This window comes from Nerophis lumbriciformis, linkage group LG05 (assembly GCF_033978685.3).
Source record: "Nerophis lumbriciformis linkage group LG05, RoL_Nlum_v2.1, whole genome shotgun sequence".
Classification (NCBI taxonomy): Eukaryota; Metazoa; Chordata; class Actinopteri; order Syngnathiformes; family Syngnathidae; genus Nerophis; species Nerophis lumbriciformis.
The window spans coordinates 53580420-53602832 of record NC_084552.2 but is presented as its reverse complement, the minus strand read 5'-3'; the positions used below and the strand labels follow the sequence as shown (position 1 = coordinate 53602832).

The 22413-nt window shown below is 40.3% G+C and overlaps 1 protein-coding gene across 5 annotated transcripts in view; it reads right to left on the bottom strand.

Annotated features, from left to right (window-relative positions):
• ppp1r12a (protein phosphatase 1, regulatory subunit 12A) overlaps nucleotides 1-22413 on the bottom strand; it is a 76549-nt gene that overhangs the window by 612 nt on the left and 53524 nt on the right. For 2 of the 5 annotated variants that reach the window (XM_061959644.1, XM_061959639.1), the window contains 12 exons: nucleotides 19615-19737; nucleotides 18668-18758; nucleotides 18426-18599; nucleotides 18188-18350; nucleotides 17601-17722; nucleotides 17439-17504; nucleotides 14163-14179; nucleotides 13959-14079; nucleotides 13778-13882; nucleotides 11974-12021; nucleotides 10035-10085; nucleotides 2344-4101 (listed from right to left, as the gene is read on the bottom strand). In XM_061959644.1, coding sequence (XP_061815628.1) covers nucleotides 3964-4101; nucleotides 10035-10085; nucleotides 11974-12021; nucleotides 13778-13882; nucleotides 13959-14079; nucleotides 14163-14179; nucleotides 17439-17504; nucleotides 17601-17722; nucleotides 18188-18350; nucleotides 18426-18599; nucleotides 18668-18758; nucleotides 19615-19737 — 1219 coding nt within the window. In that variant the 3' untranslated portion in view covers nucleotides 2344-3963. Of the gene's footprint in view, nucleotides 824-2343; nucleotides 4102-10034; nucleotides 10086-10547; nucleotides 10582-11973; nucleotides 12022-13777; nucleotides 13883-13958; nucleotides 14080-14162; nucleotides 14180-17438; nucleotides 17505-17600; nucleotides 17723-18187; nucleotides 18351-18425; nucleotides 18600-18667; nucleotides 18759-19614; nucleotides 19738-22413 lie in introns of those variants that run through there. The other 3 variants (XM_061959641.1, XM_061959643.1, XM_061959640.1) reach the window with 3 other exon arrangements.

Below are 22413 nucleotides of genomic sequence, written 5' to 3'. Positions count from 1 at the left end.
CCACTAATACTACAAGCCGAAAACAAAACAAAAAGGAAGTCGATGGATGGGCGCCGTGGTGGAAGAGTGAAACCTCCAACTAAGTGATGGACTTGTCATTAAAGCATAAAAAACAAATAATAATAATAATAATAATGCATATTGCACATTCAGTGAAAGCTTAAATTCCACCTGGTCCGCCTCGGTTTTTCTTTTTTTCCCTCTTGGAGGAAGACGCGCAGAGGTAACGACACAACTGGGGGTGGTGACAGAGAGTGTGTGTGTGTGTGTGTGTGTATGTGTGTGTGAGTGCACACGTGATCCTTTGCGTGTAGAAAAAAACAAAAAGCAAAAAGGGTGGGGTGGGGGCGGGGGGCGACAGGGGGTAGGTGGCACTTTTCAAGGGGCAGGAAAGGGCACAGCACACTGAGAACAAAATAAAAGAAGGCGTGGCACAAATAAAATCAGGTGTTGGATAATAATAATAATATTAATAATAATAATTGTTCATCAAGAGCTTTCCTCTTTATGTACAACTAAGGCTTACTGGTTAAATAGATCTCTGGCTTCCCCGCCCACAATGCTCGTGCACGCTGTAAACTGGGGGGCGTCTATGATGATGGAGGGGGGCGGCAACAATAAAAGGAGTCTCTGATGTCTCTTGATAATATCTAGATGTGCAATTCCATTAGTCACTGCCAGAGGGGGCTAGAGAGAGACGGAGGGGGTGCAGGAGGCAGGGCGGGGGGGTGTCGGTCTACTTGGAAAGCTTGCTAATGACTCGAATGAGCGCTCCGTTCTCGTCCTTTAGCCTCTGGTTGTCCGCTTTCAAGTCGGGGAGCATCTGGAGGAGGAGAAGAAGAGAAGAAGCGGCTTAGGCACGCTCGCACCACAAGGTGGCGCCAAAAAAAAAACAAAACCTCAAGACGGCGGAAGGAAAAACGCTTTTGGCGCCGCCTCAGAAAGCCATGCAGAAGTTTGCTGACACGCTTCATGAAGTCTTCCCGTGTCTGATTTTTAGTTGCACTGCAACGAAGATGACGCCACGCCGCACTCCAGTCACATGACCAAACACGACATGGACGCCAGGGTTTTACTTCATCTTCACAATGGTGAAGTTCTCTTCTTGTATACGATCCATCAATATGAAGAGTCATGGGGACAAAATTAAATAAATACACACACCTTTAAATAATTACCTCAATGGGCCATTAATTCTAATTGAAATTAAATACATAAATGTGTAATTTAACTTTTAATCAGAAGGGTTCAATCTCTCTCCTGTGTTAGTTTGAAGCCGGAACGACAAACGCGCTCAGAGGAGATAATGTTTGAAGAAAGGTGACGGGTTTTTACAAACATTTTGTTTTGAAGGGGGATAGCAAACTTCCTGTTGATTTTTGCTGAAGGATGTCAATGAATGAAATGTAGGTCTAAGTGAGACCTACATAGAGGTTTTAGTTTCATGTCTCGCCGACCTTCCGAGAGGGAGTTACAGGCAGTTTTGTCATTTTTTTTCTTCCTAGGAGCAGTTTTGTCTACGTTTTATTCCTAGGGGGCGCTAGAAATGTGACATTCATTTGTTTAATGTAAAAGTACATTTAGTCATTTAATTTATTTAACCATTTTTAATTGATTGATTTCATGATTTAATTATTTCCAATAACATTTCATGATTTCTTGTTCACGAGTGAGGGAAGAGTGGATCGTGAGATCGACAGGCGGATCGGTGCGGCGTCTTCAGTAATGCGGACGCTGTATCGATCCGTTGTGGTGAAGAAGGAGCTGAGCCGGAAGGAAAAGCTCTCAATTTACCGGTCGATCTACGTTCCCATCCTCACCTATGGTCATGAGCTTTGGGTTATGACCGAAAGGACAAGATCACGGGTACAAGCGGCCGAAATGAGTTTCCTCCGCCGGGTGGCGGGGCTCTCCCTTAGAGATAGGGTGAGAAGCTCTGTCATCCGGGGGGAGCTCAAAGTAAAGCCGCTGCGCCTCCGCATCGAGAGGAGCCAGATGAGGTGGTTCGGGCATCTGGTCAGGATGCCACCCGAGCGCCTCCCTAAGGAGGTGTTTAGGGCATGTCCGACCGGTAGGAGGCCACGAGGAAGACCCAGGACACGTTGGGAAGACTATGTCTCCCGGCTGGCCTGGGAACGCCTCGGTATCCCCCGGGAGGAGCTGGACGAAGTGGCTGGGGAGAGGGAAGTCTGGGCTTCCCTGCTTAGGCTGCTGCCCCCGCGACCCGACCTCGGATAAGCGGAAGAAGATGGATGGATGGATGGATGGAACATTTCATGATTTATTTAATCATTCAATGAATTATTCATTTATTTTATCCTCTCAAACTCAGCCATCAGTCAGTGGGCGGAGCTACCGGGAACCGAGTCCAATGATTGCTTTGGGAAGTCTTTGAAAACATGGCGGCTGAGGAAGATGTGCGTTTACTTTTTGGGGAGTGGGTGGGAGATATTTTGAAAACAAGACCTGCCGATCCAGGGCATGTGGCGGTTAAAGTAGAGGAATTTATTCAAGTTGTCGGAGTTATTTCTGCACTTTCACACTAATATATCGACCAGTACAACAAGTGGAAGTAATGGTTCTGAACCTTTTCTCAGTGATGTACCCCCTGTGAACATTTTTTTTAATTCAAGTACCCCCTAATCAGAGCAAAGCATTTTTGGTTGAAAAAAAGAGATAAAGAATTAAAATACAGCACTATGTCATCAGTTTCTGATTTATTAAATTGTATAAAATATTGCTCATTTTGCAGTGGTCTTTCTTGAACTATTTGGAAAAAAAGATATAAAAATAACTAAAACCTTGTTGAAAAATAAACAAGTGATTCAATTATAAAGATTTCTACACATAGAAGTAATCATCAACTTAAAAGTGCCCTCTTTGGGGATTGTAATAGAGATCCATCTGGATTCATGAACTTCATTCTAAACATTTCTTCACAAAAAAAGAAATCTTTAACATCAATATTTATGGAACATGTCCATAAACAAATCTAGCTGTCAACACTGAATATTGCATTGTTGCATAATGAATGGAATAGCCTACTTGATTTGATGTTCAGTTTATGAACTTACATTCATATTTTGTTGAAGTATTATTCAATAAATATATTTACAAAGGATTTTTGAATTGTTGCTATTTATAGAATATTTAAAAAAAATCTCACGTACCCCTTGGCATACCTTCAAGTACCCCCATTTGAGAACCACTGACCTATTAGGTGTTGGAACCCGCCCACTGACTTTGACAGACAATATCAATTCATGAATGAATTAAAGGAATCGTAAAAATAACTGATAAAATCATGAAATATGCACCAAATCATGAAACCAATAATTAATTCAGTTATTAAAAAATTAAATGTGCTTTTACATTAAATCAAATAATGACACATTTAAGCAATTATTTAGATTTAATTAATTTTGTCCCATTTGACCATAAAGACACGCTTGGAAGAGTTAGATGTGGAAGAACGCAGAAGTCCATGTAGTCTTTAGAGAAGTGTGGCAGCTGCTGCAACGTTTCCTTCCAGGTGTGTCCTAAAACTTGTGTCCATGTCGTGTTTGCACCTTTTCAACCAAATTACTGGACAAAAACATCTTGCCAATTAGGGGTGAATTTGGCATTTGTCCCGTTTTGTCGAGAGAAGAGGTCACTTCATGCAGAGAAGCCAAACAAGGTGAGGCATGGCGCCCCCGGTGGACCAACCACAAACTACATCAGGACACTTTGCTTTGCGGCTGCCAAAGGAAAGTGGGGGTTTTTTTGGGAAGGGGGAGGGGCCACTCAATCCAAAAGACAACACCCCCACCAGTGAAGGAGAGGAAATTACACAAAAACGGTTTGGCGGCAGGGCACCTGTGGGCGGGGCAGGGCGGGGAATGGAGCGGAGTGGCCGAGAAAGGGGAGAGGAGGGGGTGAAAAGAAAGGAGGAAGTGGCGGTGGGCAGACGGGGGCGTGGCTTTAGAGGTCGACGGCGGGCAGCTGGCTGCAGGCGGACTGCGAGAGCTTTGCCACCACACGGGCCAGAGCCCGGTTCTCTGCCTGCAGCCGCTCCTTAACCTGCCGCAGCGTCTGAACCTGCTTTACCTGGGGGAGGTTCTGCGGAGGGGGGAGGGGGACAGCGTGGCAGAAGAAGGAGACACGTGGCCAAGAAGAAAAAGAAGAGAGTGAGGACAGCACATTCATAGAAGAGGGGAGCAAGAGAGAAAGAGACAAGGGAACAGAAAAGGAAGATTGTTAGAAAATGGGGACAGATTTGGACCCGCTTGGACGCACGACAGAACCAACATGGGACACAAAGTGTCAACAAGCACAGGGAAATGCAAAAAGAGCTCTACGTGGCCCCCTGCTGGCAACATGGCAGATATCTCAGACTTGGGGCCATTTCTGCTTTTTTGTTGGCCCCTGGCAAATATTATCTAGAAATAAAATGCATAAATTATCATTAAGATGTATTAACACTAGAAATTATGTTACTTTTACAACAAAACTAAAAGGCTTTATTCCAATATCTTTGCAAATAGATATGCAACAATTATTTGGATGAGAAAAAAGTGTAGATTTTTATCTTAAAATTGACAAAATCTGGACCGCACAAAGTGCCCCGACTTAAAAATACAGGGACAACGTTGCCGCATGGCTGCCATAATAGAGCGGTGTGTGTGGCGGCGAACAGCGGAGAATGGCGATAGAGAGAAATTGCTCAAAGGAAGGACAAAAGCTGTCAAAAAGTTTAGGATCATTTTAAATCAAAAAGATAAAGACAACATTGTTTGCACTGTCAAACGGTTTACATTACAGTACTGATGTTGCAGAACATTACCAGAAAACACTGTATTCACAGAGCTAAAAAGCGGAAACAAGGTAAAAGGTCTATTTTGGCAGGTAGCTAAATGGGGCAGGGGGGTGCAATTTCTTATTGATCTGATATCAAACACATATAACCAGTTAACAACTAAATGTCCTCCAATAAGCACACAATATTTGGTCATTTCTTCTATTTTTCACAACAGCTAAGCACACATTAGCGCAGAAGCTAGACCAGGGGTAGGGAACCTATGGCTCTCGAGCCAAATGTGGCTCTTTTGATGACTGCATTTGGCTCTCAGATAAATCTATAGATGACATTGCTTAACACGATAAGTAATGAATAACTCCACTGGTAATCAGTGTTAAAAAAAACATTCAAAATATAAAACATTCCCATGCATTTTAATCCGTTTCTACCGCACTTGTTCAAGAAGTCGCATTAATGGTAAGAAGTATTTTATTTATTATTGGTTAGCTTCAGAATAACAATGTTTGTAAAAAGAATAAGAGACTTACTCTAAAAATGTTGGTCTCACTTAAAAATGCACGCATTTAGTTCTATGCAGTGTTAAAAAATATTGTATGGCTCTCATGGAAATACATTTTAAATTATTTGGCTTGAATGGCTCTCTCAGCCAAAAAGGTTCCTGACCCCTGAGCTAGACATATGTAATAAGTGTTCTTCATTGAACAATATCAGTCTAAAACAGCACATTTGTCAATATAAACAAGTATCAATTAATTAAAGTTATATATTACTTTCACATAAAGTCTACACGACAGAAACGTATTAGAAAGTATCCACTTAACTTTTAATTGTGGTCGCCAGGTGTCTTAAAAAAATAACAATTACCCCTCCACTTCAACTTAAAAAACTGCAAGTCCATTCTAGACAATGAATGAAAAATAGGTTGGTAGTTTTCATACAGACCATTGTTCTGACTAAATTCCTTGATTAAACTTGTTTCTAACATTACACACAACAAAATAATTCTGTATGAGATTGTATCAAGTCAATATTGAAATCGGCCTATAGTCAAGACTCCGATATCGAAAGTGAAACAGTTGTATCAAGACACCACCAACGCCATTTTATATGCTTGACTGGCATAACACATGTTTTTTATTCCAAAACATAAGGACATGCGAGTATCTAGTTTGTATGTTAATGCTAATGAGTTGTTTGTCCAAATATCAAACACCACTTCTTCAATGAATACCTTTTTAAATGTGTGGTTCAATTTACAATGTGTGCAGTTGAGATAAACTCCAGCCCCCCCACGAACCCGAAATGGACAAGCGGTAGAAAATGGATGGATGGATATTAGGTCACAGAATGTGCTTTGTTCTTTATTGTTTGAATGTCAAAGACTGCTAATGATTCATTATCATACTTAGCCTTTTTGTTTAACATGGTTCTTATGTTTGTTACCTGGTTTTAGGCTACTGTATTTTTCAGACTATAAAGCCTTTCATTTTCTCAAAAATCGACGGTGTGCCTTATAACCCGGTGCGCCTAATGTACAGAATTCTGGTTGTGTTTACCGACCTCGAAGCTATTTTATTTGGTACATGATGTAATGATAAGTGTGACCAGTAGATGGCAGTCACCCATAAGAGATGCGTGTAGACTGCTAGATGACGACAGTAAACAACACCAAAACTTTAAATGTTCCATTAAGAATATAGAACACTACACACGGTGCTCAAAAATCTGTCAAAATGTTTTAGTACAACTTTGGTAAGCTATGAAGCAGCATCGCTTGATGGATTATCGACGCATTAAGGCAACTGTAGTCAGACGTACTGTGCTTCAACATACGACTATTATTATGGTGCGTGTAAGGACTGCAAAATAGCACCTATTAGCAGACATTATCTGGCGTTTTGTTTCGCAATATTATGCAAAACCAGCTTTTATTACCTTCTAGTACAGGGGTCGGCAACCTTTACCACTCAAAGAGCCATTTTGACCCGTTTCACAAAATAAAGAAAACAATGGGAGCCACAAAACTCTTTTGAAATTTAAAATGAAATAACACTGCATACAAAGTTGTTTTTTTTGCTTTGTGCTATGTATAAACCAGGGGTCTCAGACACGCGGCCCACACCTTAATATGAAAATGTAATGTTAATGCGGCCCGCAAATTTTATATGAATGCCGTTTGACAGCATCACACTTGCCAACCCTCCCAATTTTTCCGGGAGACTCCCGAAATTCAGAGCAACTATTCTCTCGATCGTCTGCTGATTTTCACCCGAACATCAATTATAGGGGCGTGCTATGATGGCACTGCATTTAGTGCCCTCTACAACCTGTACAAACAGCTTGCCAGCCCAGTCACATGTTGTATGCAGCTTCTGCAGACACATATAAGCGACTGTAAGGCATACTTGTTCAACAGCCATACAGGTCACACTGAGGGTGCCCGTTTAAACAACTTTAACACTCTTACTAATATGTGCCACACTGTGAACCCAGACCAAACAAGAATGACAAACACATTTCGGAAGAACATCCACACCGTAACACAACATAAACACAACAGAACAAATACCCAGAATCCCATGCATCCCTAACTCCTCCGGGCTACATTATACACCCCCGCTACCACCAAACCCTCCTTCCCCGTGCATTGGTTGAGGTGGGCGGGGTTGGGGGGCGGGGTTTGGTGGTAGCGGGGGTGTATAAAGTAGCCCGGTGGGATTCTGGGTATTTGTTCTGTTGTGTTTATGTTGTGTTACAGTGCGGATGTTCTCCCGAAATGTGTTTGTCATTCTTGTTTGGTGTGGGTTCACAGTGTGGCACATATTAGTAAGAGTGTTAAAGTTGTTTATATCACAACCCTCAGTGTAACCTGTATGGCTGTTGACCAAGTATGCCTTGCAGTCACTTACGTGTGTAAGCAGAGGCCGATCACCCGAATGCTACATGTGACCGGCCAGGCACGCAGATTGCATGGCGTAAAAGCGGACGCAACGACATGTTGTAGAGGACGTTTAAAACCGTGCCATCACGGCACGCCCTCAATATTGTTGTCCGGGTGAAAATCAGAGAATATTTGCCCCAAGAGATTTCCGGGAGAGGCACTGAAATTCGGAAACCTCCCGAAAAAATCGGGGGGGGGGTCGGCAAGATGCAGCTGAGCCGCATCAGAGTGATCAAAGAGCCGCCTGCGGCTCTGGAGCCGCGGGTTGCCGACCCCTGTTCTAGTACCTGCTGATGTGTACCGTATTTTTCAGACTATAAGTCGCAGTTTTTTTCATAGTTTGGCTGTGGGTGCGACGTATACTCCGGAGCGACTTATGTGTGAAATTATTAACACATTACCGTAAAATATCAAATAATATTATTTATCTCATTCGCGTGAGCGACGAAGCAAATGGCAGCCATCGTCACACACACGTCAGCAATCGTCACTCACAAGTCAACCAATAAGAATTCGGCGGGGGAGGGTCATGGCAGAAGTGCATTGTGGGTCATAGGATGCTAACTGCTATATGCTATACGCTACTGCCGTAGCTATTAAAATGGATCACATCAACATTGGCGGTAACTTATAAAAACTGAGAAGGACTGAACTAAAATGGCACCGAAAAGGAAATCATATACTGCAGATTACAAGCTGGACGTAGTAAAATATGCAGCAGCAGAAAGAAATATACCAGAGGCGACACCGGGGAGGAAGATTTCATCGGATTTAGCGATCGGGAGTGACATATTGTTTGGTAAACGTATAGCATGTTCTATATGTTATAGTTATTTGAATGCCTCTTACCATAATATGTTACGTTAACATACCAGGCACGTTCTCAGTTGGTTATTTGTGCGTCATATGGCTTATACTTATTCAGCCTGTTGTTCACTATTCTTTATTTATTTTAAATTGCCTTTCAAATGTCTATTCTTGGTGTTGGATTTTATGAAATAAATTTCCCCCAAAAATGCGATTTATACTCCAGCGCGAAGTACATATGTTTTTTTCCTTCTTAATTGTGCATTTTCGGCCGGTGCGATGTATACTCCGGAGCGACTTATAGTCCGAAAAATACGGTACTTGGAATCTACCTGAAGTCCTTAAAATTTGCATTGTAATCCGTGCCGACAAAGTAGTCGATAAGCTTCTTCTTTTTCACTATCTTCTTCTGTGGGGCATTCATCCTCCACTGTTGCCATTTCTAATACAAAGTAGTGTAAAGTTCTAACTTATATCTGTCAGTAGACTCGCTATGAAAGTGCTAAAAACTCCCGGTGTAGTGGGTTTACATTATTCACCCACAGAACTTTAGTTATTAAAGAGTTCCAGTCGAACAATTTTTTACGGGACACATTTACCGCGTTATTGTTGCACGAGTGAGCCACGGCTGAGGAGATGCTGCTCCATTGTTGATTTAAGTAGAAGTCTGAATGTCATTAAAACAGTAAGCTCCATCTTTTGAAAGTTCTTCAACTCCAGTCCTTGCACGCTACACAACAAAGATGATTGGGAGAAGACGCTGTCGAAGGTGAGCCACGTAAATAAGACCGCCCACAAAACGGCGCATCTTGAAGCGACTGTCAGAAAGCGCCGTGAAGATGATCTGTAAAACATAATCTATGCAACATTTTGACCAAACAACCACCATTTCATGTTATGTAGACCACAAGGAAGTGTTTTACATTTAGAAAAAAAATCATAATATGACCCCTTTAATACGCCTTATCATCCGGTGCGCCTTTTGTATGAAAATAGACCTTAATAGACCCGCTCATCGGCAGTGTGCCTTATAATCTGGTGCGCCCTATGGTCCGGAAAATACAGTATTTTTTTTCACCTATATCTGAATTATTTTATTAATTTATTGCAAATTATATATTTTTATTAATGCACACAAAAAAGTGCAATATCAACGTTGATTTATCCAGAAATATTTATGTTTATTAAATTATTTTACCTAAAATCCGCATTTCGGCTATAAAGTTTGTTTTAAACAGATTACTCGATTAATCAAACAAACTGATAGATTACTCAATTACTAATGTAGTTGATAGTTGTAGCCCTATTTGTAAAAATATCCTTTGTGTGTGCAACACTTGCTGGAAAAAGCACTAAGTAGTCCAGTTTGGGGAGAGTCTATGGTCATGAGGTGGTGAAGAGCACCAAAATAAGTCATCCATACCAGTTTTGACAACCCTCAGTAGAACTGCTATTATAAGTCATTTTTAAAATGTGCGTGTGTACCTTAAGTTCCTCCTCCATCTCAGAGATCTTCCTTTCGAGAGCTCGTCTTTCCTGTGGGCAGGAAGACAAAAACTATTAGTCACATTGATTGTGGCATTATAGCGCAATGTAGGCGGTGCCTAATGATGCGCGCACGCACACGCACACACAGGCGTGAGGCATCTACAAGCATCAGCCATGACACAACAACACAATCCGTGATCAACATGTGCTCGATGATTCCACTCCTAACCGGTCCAGTGCGGTGTGATGACGTAAAATAACCGACTTAAAAAAAGACACATGCACTACCAATGGCCTAACACACAGATATAAGAAATCGACAGAGTGGTGAACACACGCGGCCTCGCAGGCCTGAAAAGGCGGCAACAGAAAGGTGGTGGGAGGTGTTCTGGAGTGGCAAGGGGTAGGGAGACAGGAGGGGCGGGTGGGGTAAAGTCCCGCCTGGCGTCAGCTACGAGTAACGTGACGCGACAGACAGCAGCAGAAAGTCAACTCAGCATAAATTCATACCGCCGCCCAGATGATATTGGGGCCTGCTTGTTACCTTGAGACATAAAGCCAGCGCAGTTGGGACCGTTATTTCTCCTTGGTACTCAACTATCACTCTTTGTAGGGGTGCAACGGTACGCCACAGACATCGGTTTTAAGGTCACGGTTTGGTACATTTTTGGGACAGTAGGGGAACAAAATATAATGCTATATTTTAATGTACCATAAAAATAGCTGGCAGCTAATTCCCCAACAAAAATAAAGATACAGCAAAAATACAGAAATAGCATGGAGTAAATTGAAGGATGGAAGGCTTTCTGGACCATTTTGATACATTGAAGATGCTAAAAGCCATCTAAAGCAGGTCTAAATATAGGTCAATATATTAGTTAGATAAGCTTTGTGTTATAGGTCAGTGGTCCCCAACCACCGGGCCGTGGCCCGGTACCGGTCCGTGGCCGCACAAGAAAAAAAAAAAATATATATATATATATTTTTTATTTTTATTTATTAAATCAACATAAAAAACACAAGATACACTAACAATTAGTGCACTAACCCAAAAAACCTCCATCCCCCTCTCATTCGCACAAAAGGGTTGTTTCTTTCTGTTATTAATATTTCTGGTTCCTACATTATGTATTAATATAGATCAACACTGTCTAAAGGGATACAGTCCGTAAGCACACATGATTGTATTTTTTTATGACCCAAAAAAAAATAAATAAATAAATAAATAACCCCCCCCCCCTCACCCCCCGGTCCGTGGGACAAATTTTCAAGCGTTGACCGGTCCGCAGTTACAAAAAGGTTGGGGACCACTGTTATAGGTGACAAAGCAAGTTAGTGTAATAAATAATAATATATCTCAGTAATAAATGTTATTTTTAGAAGAAGCCACAGGAAAATAAAAATAAAAACTTTCTGCGGACAAAAAATTACCGGTACCACACTTTGGACATACCTGTTTTACAGTTTGAGCAAGTCAAAGAGTTTACGCAGTTCAACAGCTCGAATAAATAATGGTGGCACACTATTTTTTTCTCTTTGTTCTATTTTACCCAGAAAAACAAGCGTTTTAGACGGAAAAAGTTTTCAAGCTCTGGATTCTCCTTGGCATTATCACCGGCCATGACTCACACGAGCCAATGACTGGGCTGCTCTCCTTTTCACTGCCTAAATCTTCTCTCTCACATAAAATATCTTGCCTTTTCGTCTACTTCAAGGCACACTACTCTGGCTTATGGAAGTGCATCGCAATGCTGAATGTACACTTCCTGTTCCTTACTTGAATGGGTAATCGGTACGCAGCTGTACGGAACCAAATGCTCTGTAAGCGAAAAATGTGAATACGGAAATACCGTTACACCCCTAACTCTTTGTGTTTGCTTATTTAATGTCTCATTTTCATGTTTCAGTGGTACTGCATTACAAAAGTGTCATTTACCCTTTTCTCCATCTCAAGCTGTGACCTGTCAGCGTAGCGCTCCTGCCTCTGCAATGACACACGCGCACACACACACACACACACACACACACACACACACACACACACACACACACACACACGGTCAGGGATCACATCATTGATGCGCTATTGCAGGGGTGTCCAAACATTTTAATCTGGTGCCGGACACAGAAAAGGTGAAGGATGTAGGACCACTTTGATAGAAGTTGTACATTAAAAGGGTTATTATCCTACATTATGCATTATATCATGAGAATGGTTCATTTTTAACTCATCCCTGCTTTTATTTTAATGCCATTCGGCCCTCGACCACTGACCAACTGCAACACAGTCGGTGTAGTTGGTGGAGCATACTGTGGAATCCCAGCATTTTGGCAAGGAGGAGAAGAATGCAGGTTTACACATTTGACAACTTGAAATATATTTTAATAAAATAAACTTACTATGTGCACCATTGGGCTCAAATACATATTTTAAAGTCCTTGAAATGAACGGCATAAGATGCTAAAATCAATCTATTGTTGGCCAGTATATGCTAAGATATAAAGAAAACATCGTAGATTTCCGGTATACCAATTTAGTGTAAGCAGGACTGTATGCTTAGCTTTTTCACTAGTAGCACTGGTGCTACTAAATGAAAAAAAATTAATAGCACAACATTTTTTTTGGAGCAATATGAATTATCTGAAGTATCACAATTTAATTATTGGCACTCAAACAAGGTACACTTTGTGCACTCAACACAATGCCATCATAAGGCCTACTGCAACGCTCAATTAAACACAGAACATGCCTAAAAGAGCGATATGAATCAAAACTCATCCCAAAATAGTTTGGCACATAAACTAACCCATACATGGAAAATATCCATTGTCTAAATATATCTACCATGCCTTAATTTAAAATTTTTCAGACTGATGGGGATCCCAAATACCTCAAAAACAGATACCAACAAGTAAAAAAAGTAAGTTTTGTATAATAGAATCCCAACTTAAAAATCTCCGATCTTTTTACAAAAACAAAAAAAAAACATTTTGCTGTGCTTATTTCTTCAGCGAACAAAAACGCACAAAAAAAGTGCCCTAGTTTAAGAAGACATGTTTAAACGTCAGCAGCACCATGAAAATGATTGCCCTTTAAAGATAGTGTTTTATAGGTAAACGTTATTATAGGACATACAAAGATTTTAGCTTGCCAACTGCTTCATGATGCTGTGTAACAGGCTGTGTTCTGAAAACTACTTAACAAAAAATGTTTTAAGTTACTGGTTACTTTACCAAAAAAGTAATTGCCTCTAAGGAAATAAATTATTGAGTGCCTTTAAAAGGTGGTGCCTGTTGCCTAGTGACGTGTAACGTCAGCAAGTCCACGCTCAGTCTGAGTCTCACGGGCATTTTAGCTTGAGCTGTTCTTGTTACCTTAGCAGTTTAGCGGCGGCAGTTTGTCTGTTCTGGCGACAGCTCTTTAGAATCTTTAACTGTTTTTTTTACCTCTGCTTAAGAAATGGATTGAATGTGCTTCCATGGCTGTATGTTCATGTCAACAAACGGGATATTATTTGGATTTGGAAACAACAATCACTGATTTGTTGTTTCATATTATCTCCGACCTCTTAGTTACAACCACGGAGCGCAGTTTGTGTCAAGTTTTAAGGTGATAAAAATGATCGCACTGTACCGCCCTGTGTAATGTTGAATATTATACGTATCTCATTAATAAGCAATTAATTTGAACACCCCTGCTTCATGGTGTTGACATGAAGATGTGAAAGGACAACATTTACCTGGGTTGCCTTCTCCAGTTGCAGCTTCAAGTCGGCAAGTTCCAGGTCCGTGTCGCGTAACTGTGCCTTCAGCTTCTCGTTCTCAGCTAAGATCTGCTCGTAGAGCTTTGAGGAAGCAGTACTACGTCAATAAACACGAAAATAAAATATACTAAAACATGTCAAATGGTGTTTTGGGTACCTTTTTATAGTCTGTGGTGTCGTCTCTGTCCAGCCGGCTGGAGTACGGCCTCCGACTCTCGCCGTAGTTGCGGCTGAGGAGAGAGTCGTTGCGGTCTAAAGAGGAAGTGCTGCCGTCGTTCCTGCAACGACAATGGCAAATTAGAAGAGGGTGGGGCTAATGTTAGGTGCATCAACAAAAGGAGAAACTGGCAGGTAAACTCACCTGGACAGCCTGTCCACCTGTGGGCAGGATTAAAAACACAAAAGAAAAAGAGTCAGAAAAGACATCAGGTATGGAAGACTGGTTAGAGGGTGGGGCTTAACCTTTATTACCATTAGGAGCGTCCCGATACAACTGTTATTTAAAACTGATGTTTATTATTTTGCAGTGTTGGAAAACACTTGATCATGTAAATTAGTCAAACAGAGAACATGGTAGGTATGAAAAACACTAACCTTTCTATTATTAACTGCCTGGAATTGACTTATGTTGTCTTTAAGTTGAAGTGGAGTGGTAATTGTTTGTTTGTTGACCCCGAGTGGCCACAATAATTCATGAAGCTAAGCTCATGGCGAAGTAATTTAATGATGCTTGTTACTGGATACTTTCTAATAGGTTTCTGTCTTAGAGACTTTGTATATGTAAGTAATATTTAACAATAATATTTGATAATTGTCTACATTGACAAATGTGCTGTTTTAGACTGTATTATTGTTGAATTAAGTACACGTATTTTGTATTGTGCTTAACTGTTCTGTATCTGCTTACTGATTGTGTAAATGACAAGATTACAATATAAGAAAAGACAAACCTTGTGTGCTTATTGGAGAACATTTTGATGTTAACTGGCGGTCCAGTTTTACAAACGTAACCACACTGCACAATCGGAGCTCTTAAATCAGAGATTTTACACACAAGCAGATATTTATTTTTTGCTGATATCCAACAGATATCAATACCAGTCTGGGACATCTATACTATTTTTGTTTAAAAAGGAGTAATTAGATTTAAACTATTTCTTATGGGGACTTTTTTTCTCATCAGATCTTTTGGAAGAGTTACAAACAAAAATGTACATACTACGCTTCAATGTTTGATATGTTAATTAATTGCAGCAGTTCAAAGTGAAACTCTCGTTAACTATGCTTCCCGCTCCAATTCAGTGAATGAACTGCAGAAACTTCCTGAGCCTTTAAAGTACCAATAGAGTGGAAAAAACAGTTTGCTCTATATTGAAGCTTTTATCATATATATCTGATTCATGACACCAAAAGACTTCCAAAGTTTGCAAACAAATAGATATGATCAAAATAGTACAAATCTTACGGATACTCCGAGCCATTTTGAGAAATAATGAGGAAGCCAGTCATGTGATCGGTGACGTAGAGTTAGGAAGCAGCTTCCACCTTCCCCATCAACAACAATGCTAATCAAGCAGATTTTGTAATATTCAAAACAACGATTACTTTTGGAAAAATTATGACCCAGAACCTTATATTTTAGCCCAAACACAAGGAGGATGAGCAATGAATTTTAGAAGCAGAGTGCTAAACGGATGTAGCTTTATTGAAACACTAGAGCGGACTTGGGCATTTTGCGGCCCGCAGGCCACATCCGGCCCTTTGTGCGTCCCTGTCCGGCCCGCATGAGGCCAATCATAAATTACAAAATACATTTTAAAAAGTATCAATGTCGAGTGTGCAATACAACGGTGCTGCTTTTGTTTTGAAAAGCGTTATTTGTATTACTTCCGTGTGGACGTATGCGCGTGCGTGATTGTGAGTGAATGTGAACAGCTGCAATCACAAATTACAAAATACAATGATGGTAAACCCAACAAGGACTTTTTCCCAAATTTCACACCTCCAGAGATGCAGCCATCAGGACAAGTTTTATAATTTCTCAGAAAATCGCCAGAAAAAGTAAGGCGTTTTCTGACGGAGAGTTTATTAAGGAGTGCTTATTGGACTCTGTTGCTCTGATATGCCCGGAGAAGAGGGGCGCATTTGAGAACGTGTCAGTCTCCCGATGCACTGTAACGAGGCGGGTTGAGACCATCTCAGACCATTTCACATAGCCTAATATAAATATTTAAGGATTAAGAGTTGAAATAAAACCATCAAAAGCAATCTGCTTTTGTATAAAGTTAAGTTAGGTTAAATTAAATAATAATTATTATTATTTTTTTGTTTTATTTTTTTACCTTACGGTATATCAAAAATAATATTGAGCAAAATTGAATTGAAATATTGTCGATGTGGCCCTCCAGCAGTGCTCGGGTTGCTCATGCGGCCCCCGGTAAAAATTAATTGCCCACCCCTGCACTAGAGCATTAGCAGCATTGCTAGGTGCTAAATATACAAACTGACCATAATAAAACAAATATTTACTGTACAAACTCCACTCTCGCTGGGATGTCGACCAACGAACGGGATGTGCACATAATTCCTTTAGATGTAGTTTCAATCACAATCCTCACAAAAGGTTAAAAGAAGTTGCAACTAGAGTCTTTGTGACTTTTTTGGCATCTCGGGGGATGTCAAAGTCGACCAGCCTCTCAGTCCACGGTCACATTTGTCTAATACCAAGTGAGAGATGGATATATTATAATCTAGAATTAACTTTTACTAATTTTGAGATGAAGCAAAAGCAGCCGCTGGCTTAGTGTAAGATAGTATTAGCTCACTGCTATCGATGCGCCGCTAATATAGGCCGTCTGCATTAGCGCTAATAACAACAGTATCACTCAATTTGGTAAATGACATGTAAATGGAATATTGTTGGCAGTTTCTGAATGTTTTAGAGGGTATAATGGGCGCAAATGAGGACCCTCTATCTGTTGACTCAATTGTTGGCTATTTAAAAAAAAAAAAAAAAAAGCCAAAACATATGTGTTCTTGTGCAACATGTGGATTGTGAATAGAAACAGCACATTTCTTTCCAATTTTTGAGTATTTCCAGTATGAGCGATCTGATAATGTGGTCAGAGAGCAGAAGCGTTACTACAGTGCCTTAGAAACTACGGAAAATGCCGAAGATATTCGTAGCGGAATATTCAAAATGGTAAGACTGAATTTTTGGCATTTTGTGATGTTTAGATTGTATTTTCACACACTTTTCGGATTGTAAATACAATCGGATATGGTTTATAACAAAATTAAGCATATAAAGTCAAATTGTTTTTTCACTCAGGTACTTTATTTGGTCTCAGTCTTATTAACTTTTGCAAAATATTGACATTTATTAGCAATGCAGCTGCAAATTCAAATGCTGCAGACATCATCGTAGAAAAGATCAAAGTTGCTCAGTATTGCTTTAAGGCAAGGAGAAAAAAGGAAGAGCCGGCATATGTAATAAGGGCAGTAGGGCAAAGATTAACAGTAAGTCTTGACATCCCAAAAGAGCAAAAGGACCCGTTGAGTTTGGATGTCAGGCTGCTTTTAAAAGTCCTTTTGACCCACTTTCTGTGCATCTCTGTGTGTGTGTGTGTGTGGTTACCTGCACCTCTCCCTTAATGCTGCCTTCCTCCGAGTCAGACAGCTGCTCAGGGTCATTGTCATCACCCTGGAATCAAAGCACAGATGTCAAGAAAGATGAAAGCTTACAAAAGGAGATCAAAATGGGACTCAAAGAATAATATCACAGTGAGACGGGGCTTACATCTTGGGTCCAGAAAGAGACCCCAGTTGATCGTCTCTTCTCGCGGGGCCGCCTGCGATCCCGTATGGAGCGAGGCTGAGACTTGTCGTCGCCCTCCTTCTCCTCCTCCTTTTTGTCCGTTTCTGTGTTCAGAGACAATAAAGACACTCAGGATGCTATACTAGTCTCATTTAGCTTCAACTCCACAGAGAGTTCATGACATTCGTTGTCGACTGGAGTAAAATGAAAACCAGACTTGTGCTTAAAAGGGCACAACTAGGATGGCGTGTGGGAATAAACGGGCTTTGTGACAGGAAGACAAAGGAGTTGGTGTTCAGATGAACATGCCTTCCACTCCCTGGAGACATCAGGCCTGATTAGCTTGCTAATTTAAAAAAGGCATGCAGACACGAGACATGTCACAGATCCTCATCACGGTGGACTGAACATTAGGATTACATTCACACTTAAGCGAGGGCTTCGCAGGTGTGTTCAACACCTGAGGGAGTCCTCATATCTGCATGGCTTGTTGTCAGATTGACATAAACAAGCAGAAGGAGTGATAGGACCACACGTGTACAGAGTTGTTATTGTGCTTCTAAACACACCTTTCTCGCTGTCTCTGTACGAGCGGCTGTAAGAGGAAGTGATCCCCGTCAGACTGTTGGGCCTGTTGAGGGAGCTGGAGGTCAATGTGGTGCTGGAGTAAGACGGCGCCGAGGTGGTGCTGACTGCCGACAAAGAGGAGGTGGAGGAGGAGGTGCGGTAGCGCTAGAGGCGAGAGAAGACAGTTAAAGATTTAAGTGACAGATGATCATAAAAACTTCGTAACGCGTATAAACTTACGTCTTCAAAGCTGCGGTACTTCGGTCGGTAATCGTCCTCTTTAGCTTCATATTCCTTCTTCTCCTCCTGCTTCTCTTTGTCCTGCTTCTCTTCTCTCTCCTCCTCGCGGGTCTTTGGGGTGCGACTCCTGCCGATGGTCTTTTCAGCCTCTTGCAGGTCAGTCAGAGTGACACCCTGCAAGATGAGATGATATCGTTATTGAAGATGCTCAGACGTGTTGTATGTTGCGTCACTGAACTCACCTGTGTGGACCTCCTCGACTGTCGGGCCTGTCTGGAGCGAGCTTTCCTCTGGGACTCGGACTCCTCGTCACGTACGGGTGTCAGGTACGACCTGACAACACAGGAAAAGAAAGCAGACTTGACAACGGTAGGAGAAATTCAGACGTGGGATTCCAGTGAGAGTCAACAAAGCAACAAGGCGGTGGTCGAAAATACAGAAAGACTCCTGTTTTGAAAATGCGTTAGCTCAGTGCTAACTTACATTGAATATGCCATAGACATGCTAGCATTAGCAATTTTACATGGCAATTTCAATGCCTTAAAATTTGGTAAACCAAAAAAATTAACTAAAACAAAAAAACAAAAAAAACGTTTTTATAAAACGGCCAAATAAACATTTTTTGCACATTCATTCGAGAGACCAAGTTTAATCGGAAGTAGTTTTATATGGACTTGGGCTGGAAGGTAAAAAACGTAGAAGACAAGAGGACAGAGGGAGTCTAAATCAAGTTGAAGTAACGGTTTGTCTTTATTTTAACCTGCCAAACATTTTGTAAACCTGCAGGCCAATATAAGTACAACATTTATTTAAAAATGTAGTTTGTAGCGCTTTGTAGTCCAGAAAATGCACTATTATCAGCTCAGCGTTTTTAACCAATAACATTTATAAATACATACAAGTACCAAAAATGAGTACCTGTATTAATTTCCAAGTACATTCCAAGTCCTGTATTGATTCAAATGTGAAAATTACCCATCCCTACTTCCTGATTGAGTGTGGCCCTCAAAACAGAGCATGACATCATGTTGGTGGCCTTGGAAAATAAATGTGTGGCCCTCCCTCCATTGCTTGGTACACCACTGTGACAGGTGGCTTGTTTTACTAGTGCACTTAATAAAACATTAAGTAATATTAAGTATTACTGTATTATTACTTATTGGAAAGTGTAATAAAAGTGGGGGCGCACCTGCGTCTTTCAGGGCCAGTGCCTGTGGTGGTGGTAGCAAAGCCAGTGTTTATGGTGGGGATAACTGCTGCCGACTCCCGTTCTTTGTCCTTTTCCCTGTCTGCACTCTCCTCTGACCAGTACCTAAAAATAAACAACGCTGGTTAATATGAAAACAAAACACTGCCTGTAAGATGTGGCATCAGAAAAAAAATGACAATGTAAAAAAAGTTGTATTGGCACAGAAACAAGTTTTGGCAACAAATAGAAACAAACATTGGAAAAAAAATTTTGTGGTGGATATTTTTTTGAATCATGACATGATCCTGTTCTGTCTCCCTGTATTGTTTGTATGCTCTTGAATGGGATTGTGCTGAAAATCTTAATTTCCCCTTGGGGATTATTAAAGTACTTCTGATTCTGTTCCATTTTATACCGCTTGTCCCTTTCATATTGTCTAAAAATAAATTTTCCCATCGATAACGTGCATGCTCTTTCAGTCAATTAGTACACAAAGGGAAAAAAATGGCGAAATCGTTGGGGATACGTAATACAGACTCAGAGTGTAGAGTTTTTAAACATCAGTGGACATATGACTTGTTTTTGTGTATGTATATATATATATATATATATATATATATATATATATATATATATATATATATATATATATATATAACCAAATGTCCGGGTCAAAAAGTTTGGGGACCCCTGCCATAGAAGAAGACCGGACAACAGAGTGCAGCTAAATCAACTTTAAAAAAGTTGTATGATTTATTTGTTTTAACTCTCAGGACGTAGTATAAGCAGTACAGAAATTGTATTTTTTTAATGTAACTTGTAAATAAACGTAAATACAAGTCTACTTAAAGCGGAGTCAATTGGAGGTCCTCTAATCAGACCATAAAACCCAATAAATAACCACCCAAAAACCGCCAATAATACTCCATTTACATTTAACGACTTGAATATTAACCAAGTATTTGTGATATTGTTATGATAAGCACTAACGCAGCAGCCGTGATCATAAGCTTGTGAGCCAAAATTAACATTGAGTGGTAAGCTGCTTCTTCGCTTCCTCGCTTGTGGAAGTTTATTGTAGACCATAAATTATTCTTCTCACCTGAATAGTAAAAGGATAAGGACGTATTCCGACAAGTTGGTACACTTTGACAGCCAATTTAGACCAGGAAATGTCGAGAACGACACGAAAAGACGCTTGGTTCCACCCCCCCTTTTCTTCGTGAGAATTATGAGTCATTCTTCATCTAAACGGGACTATAACAAGATTCTATCAGTCGGCATCATAATGACAGCAGACATTGTACAGTAAGTGATATTTTATTATGTTTGTTGGCTCTCTTGAAGTCTGCAGTAAGCAGTAATCAGTGACGTAAAAAAAAACCCAGAACATCATGATGCGCTTTTTTAATTAATGCGCCGCGTATGCTTAAAACTAGCAAAATATGTAAATATTATAACAGAAGTTATTATAAATGTGTCCATTACAACAATACATATATCATTACAATATGTATAAAAAACCTTAATGGAGGTGTTTGGATGTTTTTTTAGGGGTTTTATAGGCAGAATAGAGCGACTCCCATAGGCGCCATTGGAAGCAGACTTTTGATCTCATTTATTTACAAATTAGAATGCATTAAAAAAAAAAGGAAAACATGTGTTCTCTTACATAAGGATAGTGAATGATAGGCAAAATTGTGCAGTTCCTCTTTAACAATTACATTAAAACATATTTAAAAAAAGTAATACAATATAAATAATAATAATATTCACAATATTATGTTTAAAAATACAAGATTCCTCTCTGAGCACTAGATAAATCTACTGCCAGCAACACACATAAGCCTACTTAAGATAAATTTAAAAAATAAATTTTGCTTCATAATTTCATATTTTAAAGTAGGGCTGGGCGATATATCGATATACTCGATATATCGCGGGTTTGTCTCTGTGCGATATAGAAAATGACTATATTGTGATATTCGAGTACATGTTCTCACGCAGTTGCTTTTAGCTGCAGGCATTACACTACAGGCTCTTCTCACTCTTTCTAGTCTCTCCTTTTCACAGAGACATAAACAAGCGCACCTTCTTACATACGTCACATACGTATACGCCCTCACGGAGCAGAGAGGTAGCAGCATGGGTAACGTTAGCTGTGGTGCGAGTGGTAATACGAGAGAAAGAAGGTGCGAATCTGGTAACAAATGAAGGAAGAATTAATTCCCAAGAAAAACAGCACGGGGTCCATCGTCTGGCGGTGGTTTGGCGTCAAGTGGGAATAAGTCGAACAGACAACTGTCTTTTGTCAAGTGTGGAGCAAAAGCGTTGCTACAAAAAGTAGCATTATTGCTAATTTGTAGCATCATTGAAAAGTCACCTGCTAGAGAATGAAGAGTGCTTACTCCGCATGTCAACATCTCCGTTCGGTGCCACACCAACAAAATGCCGAGGCAACCATTTCCACATCAACACCGTATGAAAAAAAAATATGATAAAGAGAGATAACGTCCGCCAGAACCTACCACATAGCGAAGGACGTACACTATTTGATTTCCTATTATGCAGCTCATTTTTATTTGACAGTTATTGAAATATCTTGTGTGACATCATGCACAAAAGTGCACTTTGTTTTAAACTATTGTAGTGGCGTTCTGTACAAAAAGTGCACTTTAATTTAGTGTTGTTTTGATTTGTCATCTTAGTGACACCATGCAAAAAAGTGCACTAATAGCTTGTTTTAAAATGTCTCTGACAATCTTGCACTTTCTGTTTTGAAATGACATGAATGTTTGT